Source organism: Petaurus breviceps, unplaced genomic scaffold (assembly GCF_028583685.1).
Source record: "Petaurus breviceps papuanus isolate PSGF00001 unplaced genomic scaffold, PetGlider_PUasm1.0 126, whole genome shotgun sequence".
Lineage (NCBI taxonomy): Eukaryota > Metazoa > Chordata > Mammalia > Diprotodontia > Petauridae > Petaurus > Petaurus breviceps.
In genome coordinates this window covers 43,454,016-43,477,617 of record NW_027185655.1, presented here as the reverse complement: position 1 = coordinate 43,477,617, position 23,602 = coordinate 43,454,016, and the positions used below count along the sequence as shown (strand labels likewise).

At 37.8% G+C, this 23,602-nt stretch overlaps 1 protein-coding gene and 1 long non-coding RNA gene across 2 annotated transcripts in view; one reads left to right on the top strand and one right to left on the bottom strand.

The window, feature by feature from the left end:
• LOC138167003 (uncharacterized) overlaps positions 1–23,602 on the bottom strand; it is a 152,869-nt gene that overhangs the window by 85,207 nt on the left and 44,060 nt on the right. Inside the window, exon 2 of the long non-coding RNA XR_011169795.1 lies at positions 7,180–7,331. This is a non-coding gene — a long non-coding RNA (uncharacterized lncRNA). The remainder of the gene's footprint in view (positions 1–7,179; positions 7,332–23,602) is intronic.
• The window catches only part of NDST4 (N-deacetylase and N-sulfotransferase 4), a 406,931-nt gene that overhangs the window by 365,158 nt on the left and 18,171 nt on the right, over positions 1–23,602 (top strand). Inside the window, exons 8-10 of the mRNA XM_069095536.1 lie at positions 815–911; positions 12,391–12,514; positions 14,727–14,901. Coding sequence (XP_068951637.1) covers positions 815–911; positions 12,391–12,514; positions 14,727–14,901 — 396 coding nt within the window. The remainder of the gene's footprint in view (positions 1–814; positions 912–12,390; positions 12,515–14,726; positions 14,902–23,602) is intronic.

Sequence of the window (23,602 nt, the reverse complement as noted above, 5' to 3'; positions counted from 1 at the left end):
ATCTATCTATCTATCTATCTATCTATCTATCTATCTATCTATCTATCCATCCATCCATCTATCTATCTGTTTCTATAGCTATAATCTATATATCTTACAATTTGCTGTGGGGAAGAAGCACAAAACAGAAAAGTGAACTGAAGAATTGAAGCCCAGTCTTAAGTTAACTAGACAATCACAAGCTCTCTTTGCTATGTAGGAACACCTGCAGGAGGGAAATGTGGGAGGGAATTTGGGGAGGGGGATAGTAATCTTTTCTTCCCTGCCATAGGAAATTCAAAGAAGAGTCCTGAGTCATACATTCTAGAAAACAGTAATAGAGGAAGTTGTGTCTCCTTTTAAAGTCCATTGGGTGGAAGTCTCTTTTTGCTCATTTGCCAATCATTTTTGATACATACTCTCCCCTAACCCTGATATATGGCTCTGATATGATATACCCTTTATCAAGGAACTCCACAAGAAGAGGCCAGGATCTACACTTATCCCCATTCATAAATGAAATGGCCACTCTTACACTATGCTCAGACATTTACATTATCAAAAGTACTTTAGACATAAAAGTCGTGGCAGTTATAATTTCTGTCAAAGGAACACTAATCACCTCACAAGGTTAAAAAGGACTTGAAATGTAGTCCATGTGCCCACAACGATCTTAAAATCTAATTAGAATATACATTATGTATAATGCATACATACATACATACATACATTCATCCACATATAACACCCACATATATACATACACACCCATAAACTGATTCAGGCACGTTAACAGGCAAGATATCAGTAAAGATGACTTTGTTTCTCCCTGCAGAATCCATGTGATGATAAACGACACAGGGACATCTGGTCCAGAGACAAAACTTGTGACCATTTACCAAAATTCCTTGTGATAGGACCTCAGAAAACAGGTGAGAAAGGTGACTCATGCATTTTCCATACATCTGTGCCAAATGTCATGGATGTATTTAGATGATTTATGGGACCTTTCGGAAACATTTGTATTCTTCTTCAAGTTCTTGGTTGGGTAGTATTTGTTTTTGTTTTTTTTTTCCTTTATTCCCCCCATACCTCCACCCTATGCACACATCTTATTTTTGCAATACCAACATATATAGAATTATAAGGAATTCCTGGTTATCCTTTTGTTGAATGAATCAATGACTAAACAAGTGAATGAGAGTTTCCTTTGCTCATGTCACGGTCTCAAACATTTACTCAAGCTGTTAGAAAGATATGGGTTTTCATCAATTTCCATTTTATCTACACTTGAATCCAAATGGCTTCATAATTGATTGGCAGTCTATTATTTATACATCAATGGCTTTCTCTGAGAACTTTTTTTTTTAAGATTTGCTAAACCTATTTGTATTTGTTTCATGGTACTCGGTAGTAAACTTTTTTAGGGGGTGGGCCTAGTTGGAAAGTTAGAAATTCACTCCTTCCTTTGAAAGTCCTTTGTTTAATGACTTCTATTTTAAATCTATGCAGTTAGATGAAAAAGAACTATCATGTAGGAGGTTTTGCTTTGTTGTCTGTTGTGGCTTCTTGTAAGCAAAGCATATAAAATATCCATTTTTAGCCATTGTGCAATCTGCCAGCTCTCTGCAGAGGTCATCATAATTCTGACTAGTTGTGACTGAGAGGAGTGTTTTGCAAACAGTGTGTGATTTTGGAAATTCATTATTTTATTGTGTTTACCTCTGAACTCTAGCCACTTGAGAAATGCAAGAGTGGGATATGGAGGTATGAATGTGAACCAAATTAAATAAATTTACTAGACTCCCAGTTTCTTTCAAGGAACCCTTACTGATACTTCACAGAACCCTGCAGTTCTACAGAGTATTTTGAAAACAGTTTTTGTTGAAAAAGAACAAATCCTAGACTAGCTGGTCATTTATTATTTTTCCCAAACTTCAGATGTTTTGTTTACTATAGATGGAAGAAGAATTACCTGAAATATACAAAAAACAAATGTAAATTTTGGAAAACCAAAACAGGATAAAAATACTTTAGAAAACTGGAGGGGGGGTGGAGAATGGATGATAATGCATTAAGACATGTAACCATAGTGTTCAATAACTGCTTTAAAGAAACCGTCATTCCTTTGGAATCTTCTGGATTATGTCTCACTTTCTTTTTACCCCAAAAAATGTATACTTATAACTAAAAACTGAAAGATGTCTAGACAGGCTATAAACCACTTAAAAATTAATTCCTTTATGTCTTATAGTCTGACTAAACTAGACACACCCATTTGCTAGAATGACTAAGAATTACTATTCAGAATGTCCACATGATACATGACAAAATAATTTCCAATATTATTTTAGGAAACAGAGGGAAACAACTGAAAGCAATGGAAGGAGAATTCATCAGGAGACCAGCTTAGTCACTGATTGGCAGGTTAAATTCAAGCATGTCATATAACTTCTTTGGCTCCAATTTTCCTCTGCTGTAAAATGAGAGGATGATAGACTCCTCTTAATCAAGAAGAATGGATAATAGACTGAGAAGGATAGTAAAGAAGCAATTAGCAGGGAGTCAACAATCAAGATAAGGAAGGAGATAGTAAGTGCAAACTGAGATGCTCCATAATCATCTTGTTAGCAGATCCAGGTGAATTGTATTCCAGGACAAGGTTATAAAGCAGCTCTCAAGTGATCTATGAAAAATCATGGAATATGGGAAAAGTGAGAAAGGACCAGAGATCGGCAAATTTTGCCTGAATTCAGAAGAGTAGGGCTGTTAAGTGAGTAGATTTGGTTTCCATTCAGATAGAATCCAAACTCCTTGAAAGGCAGAGATAGTTTCATTTTTGTCTGTGTGACCATGGTGCCTGGCCTTTAGTTGATATTTGATAAATGCTTGTTGATTGATTGCTGGCAACATATATAGTAAAAGTGATATATTTTGAGTATTTAGAAATGGAAGTAATAATCACTAAAAGTCAGAATAGCTTCATAAAGTACAGGTCATGTCAGATTACTTTTAATTCTTTCCTTTTCTTTTTTTGGATATGATTACTAAAGTGGTAGATCAGGGAAATGCCATGGACACACAATGAAATTTCAGCAAAGTCCTTGACAGTCTTTCATGTAATCATTGTGGACAAGATGGAGTGATGTCATGTAGATGATAGGACAGTTTGATTCATTCAGAACTGGTTGAATATTTAGACCCAATAGGTTGATTAGTCCTAAGGATCCATCCTTAACCCTAAGCTGCTCAGCAACTTTATTAATGATGTGCATGAAATCACAGATGACTATTTATCTCTAGATAACACAACTTTGGGAGGGACAGCTAACAGACAGAATCAGGGCTGAATCTAGTAAGAAGAAATTTTGTAAAGATTAATATAAAATCTCAAATTTTAAACTTGAGTTTAAAAAAACATGAGGACAGGATGGGGAAAGCTTAACTGGAAAACAATTAATATTGGAAAAGATCTGAGGATTTTGTGATTTGTAAGTTCCATATGAATCAAGTGTGATATGGAAAAGACCATTAAAATCTTAGACCATATTAAGAGAGGCCTAGGATCTGTAAAGAGGGAGATGCCAATCATGCTGAACATTGTATTTGTTATGAGGGAAAACATCCTAACCATTAGAGTTGTCCAAACATGGAATAGGCTTGCCAAAGGGAGAGTGGGTCCCTCTTCCCTGTAGGCCTTCAGAAAGAGGCTGTCTCCCTAGTTTCTGACCTAGGCCCTCTTCTCTTCTCCTTTTACATTTTCTATCTAACCTTATCACCTTCCATGGTTTTAACTATCACATCTATACAAGTGTCTCTCAGTGTCTATATATCCACCCTTTCCTGAGCTTTAGTCACACATCATCAACTGCCCATTGGACCGTTCAAACTGGACATATCAGAGGTATCTTAAACTCAATATGTCCCAAACTGACTTCATTATCTTTCCCCCAGACCCTGCCTTCTTTCATATTTCCTTGTTTGTCAAAAGTACCACCATCTTTCCAGTCTCCCAGGATGACATTATCTTGGACTCCTCACTCTCATCACATATAATTTATCAAATGCTGCCATTCCTGTCTTCCCAACAACTCTTTCATTCAACTTTCTCTCCACTTATAGATAACAAATTAATCCAGGTCTTCACTACCTTTTCTCTAGATTGTCATAAGAGCCTACTAAGTTTTTTTTCCAGTTCTATTCCATTCTATGCACTGATGCCCAAGCAATTATCCAAAAACATAGATCTAACCATGTGATTCCCTGACTTAATCAACTCAATAATTTTCTATTGCCCTTAGCTCAAATCTGTCTTTCCAGCTCCACTAAATCTGTGTATATACACACACATATATTTGTATATGTATATACATATATATACACATATGTGTATATGTGTGTGTTGTTTTATTTTTTATTTTTAAGCATTTTTAAAGAATTGAGTTCTCTCCGTCTTTCTGACTCTATCCCTCACCCACTGAGAAGGCAAGCAATGATACATATTACACACGTGAAATCGTGTAAAGCATTTTTCCATATTAGCCATACCACAAAAAAGCAATAAAAATTAAGTGAAAAAAAAGTATGCTTTAATTTGTAATAAAAGTTCATCAGTTCTCTCTCTGAAGGTGGATAGCAATTTTCATCATGAGTCCTTCTAAATTGTCTTGTATTTTTGTATTGATAAGGGTAGCTAAGTCTTTCACAGTTGATTATCATTATCATATTGCTGTTACTGTGTAAAATGGTCTCCTGGTTCTGTTTATTTCTCTTTGCATTTACGTCTTCCTAGGTTTTTTCTGAAACCATGCCCCTCGTCCTTTGGATGAACATAACACTGTCCCATCATAATCATACACCACAAGTTGTTTAGCCATTCCACAATTGATAAACATTTTTTTCTCAATTTCCCATTCTTTGCCACCACAAAAAAGAGCTGCCATAAATATTTTTGTACATAGGGATCCTTTTCATTTTTCTCTGATCTCTTTAGAATACAGACCTAGTAGGTGGTATTTTAGACCAAAGACCATAGTGCTTTGACCATAGTTGAAATTGTTCTCCAGAATGGTTGGACCAGTTTATATCTACACCAGTAGTTCATTAGTCTACCTTTTCTCCAATATCTCCTCCAGCATTTGTCATTTTTGATACATATTAGGTAGTACCTCAGAGTTGTTTTAATTTGCATTTCTTTTTTAAAATTTTAATATTTTATGTAAAACCAGCTTCCTCATCTGAATCATCTTAAGATATCCTCAATGCCTGTCCTTGTTGAATATCCTTCTCCTGCTATGGGTAAATAAATCTTATTTTTTTTGTTAACTATTGAATCTCTTTTGATTTCAACATAGAATCTAAACTACCAAGAAACTGGCTTGAGTCATACTCAGCTTAGAACAAAAGCCCCTCTTGAAAGCTCTTGGAGGATGCTGGTTTCATTCATCATCGTCATCCCTCCACCCTACTAGTGATCATTCAACAAAAATTGATTAAGCACATAATACTATTAGAAGTTGGAGATAAGAAAATGACCCAGAAGGGATGCTAAATTTCTTCATTTGGTAGTTTCTACTGAGATTGGCCAAGAACAAATGCCACTATTTCCACCATAATTGCAGGAGAATGTATTGCTTAATGTATTTGGGCGCTGTTGCTGGAGACAGAGAATAGAGTGTTTTAAACTATCCAACACATTTTAAACTGACTGTCCTGGGGCAGCTAGGTGGCGCAGTGAATAGAGCACCAGCCCTGGAGTCAGGAGGACCTGTGTTCAAATCCGGCCTCAGACACTTGACACAAAAACTAGCTGTGTGCCCTTGGGCAAGTCACTTAACCCCAGTTGCCATCCAAAAAGCAAATAGATAAAGAAATAAATAAACTGACTGTCCCCAGTACATCCAGGGACAGAAATACTTTCTTTGTACTTTCTCAGTCACTAAAGGAACATAGTATAAGGATGTGGTAAAACAGAGTTAAAGTAGTTTGCCGATGGGATGACACTTTCAATTAGAGTATTTTATACTTTCTTTAGTATGTGACAGTTTTATACACTTTGCTCATGTACTGATTAATTAAAGTTTTTATTGTCTTGATGTGTTTGGAATTCACTACATTTGAATAGAAGCATTCTGATTTATCACTGAGTTCACAAACCGTAGCATAATAAAAATAATCATAATAAATAAACATAGCACATCCTTGGGTTTGGGTGCTATAGAAAGGTAGATCATTTTAAGGGTTTGGGGCAAATTTTCCAGGTTATTAGAAATCAATTGCTGAAATCTCCTTGCCCTAAAGAAACATAACCTGGATTGACACCATGTTTTTGAAATACATATACATATATATATGTGTGTGTGTGTGTGTGTGTGTATACATATACATACATCTATATATACACACATATATATATTATAAGAAAATAGCTAGGTAGCTTCAGAAATATTTCATATTTTTTTAACATATACTTACTTTTCCCAAGTCATTTTCAACTCCAGCTCTGAGACAAGACTACTAAATATGTACCAAAAAATGCTTAAGTTGTAGAGAAGTGCTGAAAATTTAATTTTAAAATAGACTCTGTACCATTTGTCATGGAACACATTTTCTTGTTGTTATTGCCTGCTACAGATTACAGGATGGAAAAAGCTTTCTCCTGCTTGCTTACTTCTGTATAGAGGAAAGACATATCTACTATTTATCACAGTATCAGTGATTGATAATTGGAAGAGATTTTAGACATGATTGTCACCCATTCATTTTACAGATGAGGAAACTGAGGACAAGAATAATTATATGACTTGCTAAGGGCCACATGGTTAATAAGTAACTATGGTACGATTTAAATCCAGGTCTTTCTGATGCCAGGTCCAGTACTCTATCACTTATAACCTGATGCCTCTTAACAAATGCAAGGCAAAACAAAAAAAAATATTTATTAAATATTCACTATATGGCCAATACTACGCTGAGAAATGATAACATAAATAATGGAGGTAACAAAGAAAGATAATTCCTGCCCTCAACGGCTTGCATTCTAGTGGGAAAGATAACACATACTAAGAAGTTGAAAAGGGGATTAGGAAGATATACCCAACTGTAGGCATGGTCCAGAAAGTCAGAAGCACAGTCAGGAGGCCAAGGAGAGTTGGCTAGACTGGTTGTCTCTCCAAAATGAAGCCTCCTGGAGAAACTCACCAATGAGGAAAGGAGGCTGGCATTTTTGATGAATATTCCAGAGTGAAAAGGCCCTAGGTGCTGAGGGAGGTCGCAGGGTCACACTGCCACAGAGTCATGATGCTGACATTTGGAAAGGTCTTATGAGCACAATGTAAGTCTTGAACTTTCCCCTTAAAAAAAAAAAGAAGAGATGAGATGAGATGAGATGATTGAAAGGGAAGTTGATAGGATCACTCAATCTATACACATTCATTAATATGTGTTATGCATGATGCTAGGCACTGGGGATGAAAATACAATAAAGGATGTGATTCCTGTGCAAAGAGCTTGCATTCTAATAAGAATTTATTACCTTTGTGGCCAAGTCATACTCTCTATAAGCCTGGGTAACTCACTTAACCCTCTGTTGGCTCAGACAAGTCTCTCAAAATATACATTGCAAAGTAAGGATAAATCTTCTTTGGTAGAAGGAGGTTTCCCCCCAGGATCGCTTGTACCAATGAAATCAGAAATATTGCCAAAAATAATTTTTTAAAAAATTTTAAATGGTGTTAATACAAATGTTCTATAAGAATAAGTTATTTCAGGGTTCAGATAATGATGCTATCATAATATGAGAAACATGAAAGTGTCTAAAGCCCCTTGGAATCTGATAGTTTAAGGTAAAGTCTTTTCTGTAGCCTTCTCTTCCTTTAGTCGCAGGTAATCCCCACTGACACCAGTGACCATGACTTGGGAGAATGGAGATATTCCTTAGGAGATGGAAGAATCAGACCCAACAAAATTATAAAAAGTCCAGCTTCCTTTAGTGTAAATGTTATTTATTAAGTGAATGGTTCCCAAATGATTTTATTTAGGTGCTCCCTGAGGTAGTAATGAAAGGTAATAGCTTTTATAAGTCATCACTTCTGACCTTCCCAGTGTACCAAGGTAGAAACAGGTAGGTAGGGCAGAGAGCTAAAGGGGGTAGGTAAATGGGTAACAAGAAGTAATCAGGAGGAGGTAAGGAGACTAAGACCTCTAGTATTTAAGGTTTTAACCCCTTGGAATTCTAGTCCAATAGTGTGTGTGCATGAGAAAGAGATGGAGAAGGAGAGAGACAGACAGAGACAGAGACACAGAGACTGAGACAGGGAAACAAAGAGAGAGAGAGAGAGAGAGAGAGAGAGAGAGAGAGAGAGAGAGATCTCCTTGGCAGTATGGTGAAGTATAACCCTTCTTCAAATAATGTTTTTCTTTTTTTTTTTTTTTAAGCAATCGGGGTTAACAGACTTGCTCAAGGTTACACGGCCAGGTGTTTCTGGGTGTGGTGCTAAGTATCTGAGCCCAGATTTGATCCTCAGGTCATCCCGACACTGGAGCCGGTGCTCTTACTCGCTGAGCCACCTGGCCAGCCCTCAAATAATGTTTTTCAATGCATAAAATGCAATACATGAGATTACAAAGGAAACTAATTATATTGAAGTAATGGTGCCTTTTTTCCATCCAAGATCATAGACCTGAAATCTATCTGTGGAACCCAGGTCAACAACTCATGACAGAGTCATATAGCAGGGGAAAGGCTTCTACTATTGGGGTCCTAACAACTCTTGAAAACATGTAACCACTTTTTTTCAACCACAATCAATATTTTATTGATATATTTTGTTTTTATATCATCCATATTTCCCTTTTTCCCCTTCCAAAGAGCCATCCCTTATAATAAGAGGAAGAGAAAAAGAGAATGGGGGAGGGAAGAAAGGAAGAGGGATGAGAGACACAGAGGGACAGAGAGAGACAGAAAGAGGAGAGAGAGGGAAAGAGAGAGACAGAGACAGCTAGAGTGAGAGGGAGGGAGAGAGAAGGAAACAGCTGCATCATTTATCATTTCAAGGCAGAGATGCCACAAATTTAGGCAAGATCTGTTTCTTCAAGCACAAAAAGAGGGATTTGTATTAGATAACCTCAAAGCCCCCTTCCAGCTTGAAGTTAATGCTGTCATCACATACTAGATTTCATTTCTCAATTTTATCTAAATAGAAGATGTTTGACTTCTAAAAGGATTGAGATGAAGCAATAATATAAATACATTTCAGCTGATAAAGTATGAGGGCACATGAAACCATGGGAAATGCTAAACATCTAAAGCCACCCTCTGTCAACCTATGCCTCCTATGTCACCTTGAGAAAATCACTGTGACTACCTGGGCCTCAGTTTCTTCAACTAGAAAATGAGGGGTTAGCCTGGTTGGTCTCCAAGTTCCCTTCCAGCTCTGTCTACAATTCTACTGAGAGCAGGCCTCCACCATGAGTTCACCTCTAGTCTTTGACACACATTGGCTGTGTGATCTTTGGCAAGCTATTCCTTAGCAGCTCAAAGACTGAATCCTGAGAAATTTCTGATCTCCATGTTACACTTCTCCTTTCCTCACCTTTACTGAGATGAATTTATCATGAACTCTGTTCTCTCTCTCTCTCTCTCTCTCTCTCTCTCTCTCTCTCTCTCTCTCTCTCTCTCTCTCTCTCTCTCTCACACACACACACACACACACACACATATATATATATATATAAATTACTATACATTAGAACAGGAAAATATTTGTTTGGACTCAGGTAGAACCAGGATTGGCCCAGCAGGGATCATGGCCATGGGACATGGCACATTGTATGCCTTCCCATTCCTCTGTATTGTCATATAGGAGAAATTATTGTCAGAATGAACTCAGTGGAGGTCCTAAAGAAGAAAGGAAGGCACAAAAAAGAAACATGTAGAATGTACAACAACTAGAATAGAGGAAGGACAGAAAGCAAGCAGGCATTTATTAAGGTACCATGCTAAACATGTTATAAATATTATTTCATTTAGCCCTCCCAATAACCCTGGGATGTAGATGCTATAATTATCCCCATTTTACAATTGAGGAAACTAAGATGGACTGAGGTTAAATGACTTAGCTGGGATCATACTGTTAATACACGTCTGAGGCTGCATTTGACCTCAGGTCTTCCTAACTCCAGACCCAGGCCTTTATCTGCTGCACCACTTATCTAGGGGGTAACTTCTGAGTGATTTTATATTTAAACAAATACAATGTACAAGAGGCAAGGTGGGAAAGTTGAATAGAAAGCTAGCCTCAGAGAAAGAAAGATTTGAGTTCAAGTCCTACCTCTGAAACATACCTGGCTGTGTGGCTTTGGGCAAGTCGTATAATTTTTCAGTGGCAATTCTCTCTACACAACTCTCTGAAGACTAGGAATTACAACTAAATTGGTTATCTGCCCTGGTGAAGCAAATTATTCACAGGAAGTTCCCTCTAACAAAAAATTACAGCTTAGATAGAGATTAGATAGACAGACAGACAGACACAGATAGATAGATAGATAGACAGACAGACACATAGATAGACACATAGACAGACCAACAGATAGATACATACATACAGAGATTATAGATGGATAGACAGACAGATAGATAGATAGATAGATAGATAGATAGATAGATAGATAGATAGATAGATAAGATAGGATAGAAATAGAGATGTATAACTGGCATATAAACATATCTGAGGGCAGTATCTTGTGTTTTTTCCAACTCTTCCCTGAGCTCCTTTTTCTCCTTTAGTAGCACTGAGCTTGGTCCAAAGCAAGGGCCTATGTTAATTTCTTTGATTTATGTTTCTTTAATAACATCTTTGAGATGTAGACTGAATGACTAAATGAATGAGTAAGCAAATGAATGAAAGAATGAATAAGTGGATGAGAACCAGTTTCTTAAGTACTTACTATGTGACAGGAACTATGAAAAAATGGAGAATGCAAATACAAAAGAGAGACAGACTTTGTCTATCCCTGCCCTTGTCATCATTGCTTCTATTTCAGTAGGGGGACACAACACATGCAGGGGAATGTGACCAAACTGGAAAGAGGTAGGAATAGGGAGTAAAGCCACAGGGTTAACATTCCCAAGGTATTGATTTGATTATTGACATCATAGTAAGAAGTGGAAAACAGGAGAAGAGAAGAAAATGGTGGAGGAGAACATACCCAGTATCAGGGCAGTTGGTGAGATGATCCAGGTGAATGACCAGATGGTAGGTGAAGCATGAGCTGGTTTGGAGCTAGCCAGATATAGTAAGCTAAGGAAGTTCCCTGGGCAGCTAGGTGACTCAGTGTATAGATCACCACCAGACTTGGAGTCAGGAAGGTCTGAGTTCAAATCTGACCTCAGACATTAACTACCTGTGTGACTGGGCAAGTCACTTGACCCTTTTTGCCTCAATTTATTTATCTGTAAAATGAGAAGGAAAAGGAAATGGAAAATGACTCCAATTTCTTTGCCAAGAAAACCTCAAACATGGTCACAAAGAATTAGACACACCTGAAACAGCTCAACAGCAAGGAAATTTTTACTCTCCTATTTCCCAGTCAAGATAGCCCAGTTGTAGAACTGACATTCTAAAACAAATGTAAAATGGGACTAATAACAGAAGTTGTTGATCTGCATTGTTGGAGGGAATAAATGTGAATTTCTACATTGGGAGTTCTCCACAATGATGAAATCACAAGTCAAGATTTCTGAAAAGATGAATGAAAAAATAGGGTTTTGGAATTTAATACACTGCTGAGTAAAATAATGGAGTATCCATTTCTAGAAATTTGGAAGGTGGGGGGAATTGATTGGCATTTACCTGCCTAAAGACAACCACAAACGATGTAATGAAAAAAGACAAAGAGTTCTCTCTCGTTCTCTCTCTCTCTCTCTCTCTCTCTCTCTCTTTCTCTCTGTCTCTCTCTCTCTCTCTTTCTCTCTCTGTCTCTCTCTCTCTGTCTCTCTGTCTCTCTCTCTGTCTCTCTGTCTCTGTCTCTGTCTCTGTCTCTCTCTCTCTGTCTCTCTGTCTCTGTCTCTGTCTCTCTCTCTCTGTCTCTCTCTGTCTCTCTCTCTCTCCTGGCTTTATTTTAGGAATTAATTTCTTATTATTCTTTGATAATAAATTAGTCATAATCATATTAAATCAATAACAAAGTCACATCAGTGTTGTTTGAGTCCAACAAGTTATAATCAAGGATATCATTACTTTAGAAATGCTAAACATCTCCAGGAAATCATTTCAGCACTGGGGAGAACTGTTTTGCTTAATGTTTTCTTCCCCTTTTTCTTTTGACAAATACTGCTTTAAGTAAAAGCTGAGGCATCTCCTTTCTTCAGTGTTTATGTTCCATAATCCTTTATCCTCTTCTTTGCCGTAGGGACAACTGCACTTTATTTATTTCTACTTATGCATCCCTCCATCATCAGCAATCTCCCCAGTCCAAAAACATTTGAAGAAGTTCAGTTCTTTAATGGAAACAACTATCAGAAGGGAATTGACTGGTAAGAAGGATAAGAAAAAAGAAAGTATATTACTAACACAAACTAAATCACAATGGAGCAATTATAGATGTACTCAGGACATCTGCATAATTACCAGATGAATTTGTTATGCTCAGTGCTATCACAATGAATTAGAAATTAATTCATAATGATGAGACATTTAATCAGTGTTGCCCATAATTTTATTTGGACAGTACAATAATGATAATATTTTTCTAGTAAAATAATATGATTGAATAAAGAACCTAGCGCAGTATCTCATAAGAATATTAAATAAGGTTATTTAAATTTTCTAAAGCATGTTGTTTGATTATTTCTAGAAAAAAATTATATATATTTTTTCTAAAGATATACTCCGTTCTCTCATTTATATTCCCATTGATTCGTGGAGAAACTCAGATGTGAATTTTTTTAAATATATGTTGTAAGATATATATTCATTAACCATGTATGCTGTACATGTTATATTACAATAGAGTGATATTCAACATTCATGTCATAATAAAACATTGACAAAACCACATTATAACTAGTCACCTACATAGTTTAAAAGAAATAGTCAGCTGATGCATCTCATAAATTGTGCAAACCAGTATCACCAAAAAGTGCCTTGACATGCATATGATCTTCTGGAGTGTAATAGAATGTACTGATGCTGCTGTTGATCTTCTGAAGTCTCCTCTTCTTTATTACTTCATTTTCAAGTATGTATTCTAAGTATATATTGACATGATTCCCCCAACTCCTCAGTAAATGAGAGAGCACTCCATGAGAATTTCCTTGGATACAAATACTTATAAGCCATGCCTCAGTGAGTTAACATCACACATAAGCCCAATTCCCTAATTAAATCCTCACTGGTGGACATGGTCAGGACTGGAATAGGAACAAGGATGTCAGTGAGCAAGGCTGGACATTTTTTTTAAAGCAATCGGGGTTAAGTAACTTGCTCAAGGTTACACAGCCAGTTATTTCTGGGTGTGGTGGTAAGTATCTGAGCCTGGATTCGATCCCAGGTCATCCCAACTCTGGGGCCGGTGCTCTTATTCACTGCGCCACCTGGCTGTCCCTAAGCAATTGGGGTTAAGTAACTTGCTCAAGGTTACATGGACAGGTGTTTCTGGGTGGATGCTAATTGTCTGAGCCCAGATTCGATCCCAGGTCATCCCAACTCTGGGGCTGGTACTCTTACTCACTGTGCTACCTGGCCGCCCCATGGCTGGACATTCTTAAATGTGCACAATGCCCTTACTCTTTACCATGATAATATGATTCTCTCTGGCTCTTGGATAACCACTAGAAACCCTGAAGTCACCACAGATGACCTAAAGATTAGAAAAGAGTGGTTTTCTCTTATGTCTGAGCCCAACTTGAGGACCAAATTTGTGGCAGGGAGGTAGTGAAGGTTCCTCTCCTGTTGGCATTTGTGAAACACAATTGCCAGGGTCCAAGGAAGAAATGAACCTTGGATGGATTCAAAATTGTTCGTTCCCCTTATATTTATTTCTGGAACACCTGGGGATTGCAGATGTGATGCACAGTTATGAAGGTTTCAAATGTAATTCAGGCACTGCACTGTGCAACCTCAGAGCATACTAACTCCATAATCTAAACAAAGATGAACATTTATATGGCATATGGAAGAGTGAACCTACAGAGACTCCATGGGATCAAAACAGCAGGAAATATTTCCTTAATTACTTTAGATAGATGGTAATGTGTCCACATTGCTTTACATAGTACAAATTATACAGAAGTTAAAAAAAAGAAAGCAGACTCTACTCTAATTTCTTTAGTATTTCATTGCTTTTCCGGCTTCCACATCTTCCTTACCAGAACATTTTAATCTTAATTTAGGAAGTTTTACGTTCAAGTTCACACATATAATTTTGCAGTTTAAAAATGCCTCCTGAGGAAAGTGCATTTTTTTAAACCATGATAAGCCTAGTTTTCTTGATTTAGCTTTTGATAACACTGACTCATGGACCAAGAGTATTTTTTTCCAATGAAATGGATCACTTGACTACTGTGAGCATTTGTTCCTTTACGTTCAAGGAATACTGCTGACTTAAGGATTAGCCTCGAATGATAAAAATTTGGCCCTATGTAAAATTTGAACTTGAACTTGAAAATCAATGGGCTTGGAACTTTTACGGAGAAAATGTGAGAGTTCATATTCTGATTTCTGCTCTTTGTCTCCTCCCTCTTCCAGGTATATGGATTTTTTCCCCATACCCTCTAATATAACCAATGATTTTCTATTTGAGAAGAGTGCCAACTACTTCCATTCAGAGGAAGCTCCCAGGAGAGCTGCATCTCTGGTTCCCAAGGCCAAGATCATCACCATTCTCATTGACCCCTCAGACCGAGCATACTCCTGGTACCAGGTATTAACATTTTCTAAGGCTCTAAAGATAGAATGATTGTGGTTAAAATTCACTGACTGTTATGTAAAATAAAAGAAATAAAAACAATGATCAATCCATAATGAATAAATATGTAATAAGTATTTCAGGCACTGTGCTAAGTGCTAGAGATACAAAAAGAGGCAAACAATAATCCCTGCCTTCAAGAAACTTAAAACCTAATAGGGAGATAATATGCAAATAAATATATACAAAACAAGCTTTATACATGATATATTAACAGAGGGAAGGGACTGGAATTGGGAGGTTGGGGATGGCTTTATAAGAGATGTCGGAGAAGTGAAATCAGCAGGTCTTGGCAATGGATGGGATATGGGAGGAAGAGTGAGAGATAATGAAGAGTTCTGGAATGGAATGATAGTATAGCACTCTGCAAAAATAAGGAAGGTCAGAGTAGGGGAAAAGTTTAGGGGGGAAAGATTCTAAATTTGACTTTGGACATGTTGAGTTCAATGTCTACGGACATTCAGTATGAGATGTATGACAAGAAGTTGGGGTTGTGAGATTGGAAGTCAGCGGAGGGTTTGGGGCAGGATTAATAGATTTGAGAATTACTGGAATAGAGATGGCAAATCAAGTCATGGAAGGTGATGAGATCACCAAGTGAAGTAATGTAGAAAGAGAAGAGAAGAGGGCCTAGGACAGAATGCTGAGGAGCATGTATGTTTGAAGGACGTGATCTGGATGAGGGCCCAGCAAGGAGAGTGAGGAGTGACCAGATACCATGTTTCCCCGATAATAAGACCTATCCCAAAAATAAGCCCTCCCCTTACTGTGTAAGATTCTTCTAAAATAAGCCCTCCCCCGAAAATAAGCCCTATTGAGATTGCTACTGTAGTGAAGGTCATCCCCTGCGCTACACGCTACATTACGGTACCCTCTGTATGCACCGCCCCCCCCCCTGAAACGCACGCCACATTCCGAGCTGCATCCAATCAGAGCTGCAGCAGTGAGCGCGTCATCCTGTTCTTCCCCAGTGATTTGCTTATTGAATAAAGGTACATTTTTTTTGTTCATGTTTACCTGTTTATTAAAATTGCTGTCAATGTTCATTAAAATAAGCCCTCCCCTGAAAATAAGCCCTCTGGTGTTTTACTGTCCAAAAAATAATAATAAGACAGTGTCTTATTATCGGGGAGACACGGTAGGTAACCGGAGAACCCGGAAAGAAAAGTATCCCAAAAACCTAGACAGAAGACAATTTCAAAAAAGATGGTGATCAATAACACCAAAAACTGAAGAGAGGTAAAGGAGGAAGAATGAGAAAAAGTCATTGGATTTGGATACTAGATCATTGGAGAGAACAGTTGCTGTGGAATGGTAAGGTAAGAAGCTGTATTGTAAGGGGTCTAAAGAGAAAGTGGAAGCACCCACTATAGATGGCCTTTTCAAGGAGTTTAGCTACAAAGAGAAGAAGAGATAGAGGATGACAGTTGGTGGGGATGGAAGGATCAAATGTCTTTTCAGGACATGAGAAGCATGGACGTGTTTGTAGGCAGTAGGAAATGATCCAGTGGACAGGAGAACTTTGAAAATAAGTGAAAGAATGGGATGACAGAGGAGGTAATATGTTGAAGGAGATGGAAAGGAATGGGATCACTTGAACAGGTAAAGAGGTAGTATTGGTAAGGAATAAGACCACTTCATCATGCAAGACAACCAGGGGTGAGGGAAGAGATCGTGCAGAAGACATCTGAGAGATAGGAAATGAGGAAAAGAGAAGACAAAACTCACAGCAAATGTCCTCAAGTTTTCCTTAAAATATGAGTACACACATTGTACTTATTACACAGTTTGAACCCTCACCCTGTTCCTTTTTAGTTAAATGACCAGTGTCAAGTCAACTCACTTCTCCAAGTCTCAGATGCCTGAAAGAGTCTCTGACATAAGGGACTTGAATTAGGGAACTGGAAGGTTTTCTTCTAGCTCTTAATACATTAGTTCATCTTCTACTGAAAATATATGAAAGTCTGTAAGAAAAGGTTGCATATTATGAATACCTGTTGTCTTTATGAAAAGATCAAAATATGTGTTTGGGGGAGGCGATAAATCTGAAGTTACTTTTATTAAGAAATTGTATAGCCAGTGTCATTATAGTGGAACAACCATGAGGAATTAGGGGATCTGGATACAAGTTTCAATTCTATTGAACCATGAAAACTTAAGCAAGCCATTTAACTTTCCTCATGCTTCAATCCTATCATCTATTAAGTGTTAATAATCAACTAAGAAAATTTTAATGAATGCCTACCTACTACGTGCCAGTCACTATGCTAAGTGGTGTGGATGCCAAGACAAAAATGGTTTCTGCCCTTCTAGAGCTTATATTCTATTGGGATAGACAACATGCACCCAGATTTGTAGATGTAAAACATATAAGTAAATTCAAGATAATTTGAGAGGGGAAGTCAGTCATCTAAGAGGGGCAGGAAATGACCCATGTGCAATGCACCACTGGAACTGAGATTTGAAAGAAACTAGCGAATCTAAAAATAATGATAACATGCATTTTTGCTGCCTTTCACGACAACCTTAAAGTACAGTTGTAGAGATCAAATCTCTACTAATTTGAAAAATATATATCATGAGGCAGCTAGGTGGCACGGTGAATAGATCACCAGCTCTGTAATCAGGAGGACCTGAATTCAAATACAGCTTCAGACACTTGACACGTAACTGGCTGTGTGACCTTGGGCAAGTCACTTAACCCAAATTGCCTTGCCTTCCCCCCTTCAAAAAACAACAAAAGAAAAATATAAATCATGCAAATTCAAGATACTATTTTTAATTCAACTGATGACTATTCATATGGCAACTTCATGGTAAAATATAACTTTTCATTTTAATTGCCATTATATTTGGCTTTTAAGAAGCCTCATTTAACCATGTTGTGAGTTCTCATCCCCTCCTCTGGTCTTGGCTGTAAGGACACAGTTGAATGCTTCATGATGTAATTATTCTATACAGCTGTACTCCATACTCAGTGTGTGGCCCATCAAGGGAATGGGTGGGTCATGCTCCTGGGTCAGGGATCTCTCTTACATTAACTACCACCCACAAGCATATGCAGGATATGTTACCATTACTTCATCCTTTCCTCTGCTCTGTCCATTTTAATCCAGTTAGCCTCTCCTAACTGCCCCTTCCAGAGAGATCCAATTATCCTTACAGAAGTTCCCTACAGAACTTTCCAGTAAAGTACTTTTTAAAGAAAAAGTGTCCATATTGCCCTGTGAAGTAGACATCTATAGCTTTCATTCCCATTTTATTGGTAAAGATACTAAGGCCAAGGGAAGTAGGAGATTTGCGCTGTGGGATCACAGATTAATTAAATGATAAATGCCTGACTCAAACCAAAGTCTTCTGCCTGTAGGGACAATAACTTTCTAAATCATGCTGGCTCTCATTTATGCTAATGGTGCTCGTCACAGATCAAACTCAAAATATTACCACTTTGAGATAAATTTGCATTCTAGCAGGGGATAAAAGCTCAAGTCAAATAAATTATTCCAGTGGAATTTCAGTTATCAGTAAGACAGCTGGGAGGTACTCTAGAGCTGGGCAATCTTCCCAACATTTCTGATATACCACACAGGGAGCTAAAGAATAAAAATAACTGATATTATTAATTAATGATAACTAAGAATGATGCAACAATCTCTACAACTGTGCGAATAGAAAGGTGAGTTTTGAAATTTTTACTTTCCCCAATTGTTAGCAATGAAAAGGAGGGCTGACATAGAAACTGTGACGGCATGGGTTTGGCATCTGGAAAAGGGTCCAGGTTTGGCATCTAACACATTTGACAGTATGACCCAGGGCAAGAATTTGACTTTTCAAGGTCTAAGCAGCTCTCTTATAAAGCTAGAGATTGCAGAAAATATGTCAAGTTGCATTGGTAGAATAAATTTCCACCCCAGGGCATCCCTTATACCAATGAAACCATAGGTCCATCCAATCCCTATCCCTATGCTACAGTAGTAGTAAGACATATTAGAACCAGCAGTAGAACCAGGAAGAATTGGGTTCAAGTCCTTTATATTCGTTGTGTGACAAGTCACTTCTCAACATCTCCAGGAAGCTCTCCAAGACTAGATGTGGCAAATCAGATACTTGCCTAGATTGATGGAAGAAGGAGCTTCCTCCCCCAAAACAACAACAATATTGGTTTCTCGCTGCCAAATCTATAAATAAATAAAAATTGATTCACTGCATTAAAAAAAAAACATGGTTCTTTTGTTATCAGTACCAAAAAGAAAAATCACCTATCGATTATGGGTTCTTATAAAAATCAAATTAACCCATCATGAGCAGATAATGTAGAAACCCCTGTATAGCCATGTAGCAGCAAGCACCCCAAGCACGTCCTCAGGGTTTGCTGCCCATACAGGTTCTTGGATCTGCTTTGTTAAAGGAAAGCAACTCAAAATGGGTTAACAAGCTTACTTTAATCAGTCAGACATATATCGTTTACCTTGTTCAGGGGAAAAAGGTCAGCACCCCAAACTTCAAAATATACAGACAGAATTATCAAGACATTAACAGATCAAGTAGACAGCTTTCCAAACTGTCCAACTATTACATCCATACCAGTCAACATCTAGGTTTCCACATCTGGGTTTTTCAAAGCCGGGGGACTCTCAACAACGGCTTCCCATAATTCAGATCAAATCACAGAACACTTCTCAAAGTGAGTCCCAAAACAAAGCTACACATCAGGGCTTATATAGCCTTCTCCTGGCTCAGAGAATGTAACAACCTTATTGACTCACTGGCCAATCAAGAAGTATCTACTGAAAAACAAGCCTCCCTCCCCAGGCTTCAGGTGCATTTTAGCCCAGGGGCAGGGAAGATCTTCCAAATTTGCATTCCCATTAAAAGCCAATAGTTTAAACCTCTTCCCCAAAACCCTTTTGTTCCGGAACCACGTAGCCCATAGAAAAAAAGTACCAGTTAATGTTTCTCAGTCCCCAGTTCCTTGGTGACGGTGTTAAGAGACCACCATGTGCTCCTGGAAATCTGCACAGCAGCCCACGGGGAAAGATTAAAGGAACATGGATAATCCCCAAACTTGATAAATAGCCCTCACGAACTGAGCTGGCCACATGTCACTTCTTAGCATCTTTGGCAGGCATCTGCAGGATTTCCTGGATCACCTACCACAATGAAAGCCCTTTAAAGAACATGGAGGACAGAACAGTGTGCTTTTTGAACCATATGGGCTCTCATATTGCAAAGCAAGATAAGCACAGTAATCTTTGAGCCTGCGAGCTCCCAAACCACAGGAAAACAGGTTTAAAGTCAAACCTACAGGAAAGAATTCTGGAGGCTTTCATGCAAAAGGTAGCAGTCTTTCTTAGGGAGTGGAAGTAGCAAGGTAATCTTCTCTTTTCCCAAAGAGAAGTTTGAGTGAAATAAATTCATGTATGTAAGATGCTTCTTTAGATAAAAAGCCTGAATGGGAATGTTTTGAAGGAGATACTTTAAACTGATAATAGTCTTCAGGGCTAGAATGTGATAGTAGCTCCACATTTTAAAATTATGCAGCTCCAACTTATAATGTCTAACCCATTCCTTTTTGCTCAGTAAATAGGGTAAATCTGCTGTTTGTTCAATAAGACTCCTTGAGCAGGCCCTTATGGATGTCCACTGTTATTGTAAATACTGGCACACATCTTTACAATGAGCTAGAGTGGGGTCCTATGAAGGTACAGTCCTTTTAAACTGCTATCTTTTGTTATTTCACTTCTTTTTTAAAAGAAGCAGTTAGGTAGCAAGCACAGTAGCTAGAGTAAAGGGCTTGGAGTTGGGAAGATCAGTGTTCAAATCTTAATTCAGGGGCTTATAAACTGTATGACCCTAGGCATATCACTTTTTTTTCTGCCTCATTTTCTTTATTTGCAAAGTGAGGATAATAATAGCACTAGGTCACAGGATTATTAAAAGGCTTAAATGTGCAAACATTCAAGTACTATAATACTAACAATTATTTTCTTGACACACTAATTTCCTGATTCATTTTTATAGAAGAAAGTTTTTTTTAAGTTTATGTTGAATTTGTTCAAAGTAATATAAAACAGAGTAAATGCTTAATTCTGTTTTCTGTATATCTCACATTGTGAGCCCTCTATAAGTATTTGTACCTTGGCTGTTTTTCAAATACTTTAAATTATTTTCTGTTTATTACTCTAGGCGGTAGAAATCTAAGAATTTTTGAACTGATATATAGCTGCATAGTTATGTTTTTTTTTTATATTTGTCTGTATGGACTTGGTCATCTATCACTTCCATCTTTGGTTTGACTATATGTATCATGTGAAGAGGTGGTATGATATCATGGGATAGAGAACTGGCCTTTGGGTCAGAAAGACCTGAACTTAAATCTTGCCACCGACATATACACACTAGTTGTATAAAGATGGGCAAGCCCCTTAACTTCTCATTGCTCCCAGAAATTCACCAACATTTTAAGTGACAAAACTTGGACACCAGGGAGTTCCTTCATGAATAAAACCATAAATCCAAACCACACACACATGTATGTATACGACATATACATATATGTACACACATACATATGTGCAAATTTTACCCAAAGCACCTAGTACAGTGCATTTCCATACAAGGTGTTCAGCAAATACTACACTAATGGAGAGAAACTGTCAGACAGAAAACCAAAATTTATCAGGTTAGCATCTTTTCTACTACATGACTCACCCTAAATAATGCCACCACTATGTAGTATCAATCTATCCTTATTCCTTCACTTCCTTTTGTATCTACTTTATGCCTAACCATTCCATTAGCCATTTTCACAACCAAATAAAATACCTTTCATTCCTGGACTGGTTGATAGTTTGAGGTGAGGAGCTAAAAACCCTGCCAGCACCACATGTTGGAACTACAGGATCTCAGAATTGGAAGAAACCTCAGAGGTAGGATCATAGATTGAGTGCTGGAAATGACCTCCTCATTTTAAAGACTCAGAAAGATAAAGCAACTTGCCCAAGGTCACTCAGGTGATAAGGGAGAGTTGCTGGCACTCAGAACTAGGTTATCCAACTCCAAAACCTCAGAGACAGAAAGGAGTAGTAGACAGAGCCTAAAGCACTTAGAATCACTAAGTTCTTGTTTTGTGGTATAGTCTCAATCATGTCTGTCTCTCATGACTCTCCATGACCCCATTTGGGTTTTTTTTGATAAAGATATTGGAACAGTTTGTCATTTACTTCTCTAGTTCATTTTACAGATGAGGAAACTGAGGCAAACAGGGTAAAATAACTTGACCAGGGTCACACAGCTATTAAGTGTCTGAGACCAGATTTTAATTCAGGTCCTCCTGCTTCCAAGGGTGGCATGCTATTCACTGAGCCGCCAAGCTGCCCATAGAATCAGGAAGACCTAGGTTCTATTCCCACTTCAAATATTTACTATTTGTGATTATGAACAAATCAATTAACTTCTCTGTCTTTCACTTTCTTCTTATGTAGAATATGGGGTTGGACTCAAAGGTCTACTTAAATCTATGGTCAAAATGCATATCTGAATAAGAATTCCTTCCACAGCATCTTTGAAAAGTAGTCATGAAGCCAGTAGCTGAGGATTTCCAGTGACGGGGCACTCACTCTCTCTTAAGTCAGCCCTTTCAATTTGTGAACAGCTCTATTGTTCAGAAGTTTTTTTCTTGCATCAACTCAAAATCTGCCTATTTGAAATTCCCATCCACTACTCACAATTTTACCCCCAGAGCCAATCAGAACATGCCTTAATCTTCCACCTGACAGCCCTATAAAAATTTAAAGAGGTGATGAGCATGAGGAAAGGGAGATCAAAATCTCTCCTTCCTAAATCTCTTTTCCTTCTGAGATTGATTGACAGCATTGAGAACCATACTAAAGTCTAGAGTTGATTACCTAATATTTTAAATTTCTTAGGCTACTACCTGCAAGTAACATTTGCCGCCAAAACCACCCCCCTCCCCAGCTTTGTCTTCTCCTAGCTTACTATCCCCAGTTCCTTTCAGCAATGCATGTATGACAGTTTCCACACTAACCATTGTGGTCACCTTTCCTTTGCATCTTCTACAGTATGTCAGAACCTCTTTCCTCTTGCTTTCTGGGAGATCTGTAATATTCTCCCTGACAAAATTGCTTTTCCTCCTCTTTCCCTTGGCCCTCGCACAAATAGTCTCCATCCTGCTTCCTGCCTCTCATTTATGGATTTCTTTGCCATGTGACTTTACCTAATGCATCCTTTTAAAAATATATCCTCCTATACCTATATTCTAGTTAGAAGTAACATCACCCCAAACCTCAATGATACCTTGGGCAGACAGATTTAACTCCTTGAATCCCCAATTCAAGTTGTGTATTAGTCATACAATTCATATTTTTAACAGATATGTGAGACCACAAGTCTTATTACTGTTTTAAAAATTTCTTCTGTAAAATTACTGGATCCTTCTATTTATATTCCTCTTCTTTTGCCATGCCTGGTATTTTCTCTGGCTTCTGGCTTATCAATTAAATACCAGTAGTTTTCTCCCTGCTTCTTCATTTTCAGGGTAGGTTGTCTTGATCAGATTTTCAGTTTCCAAATAAGTTATACACACACACACACACACACACACACACTGATATAAACCTCCTGAAATCTTATCTAG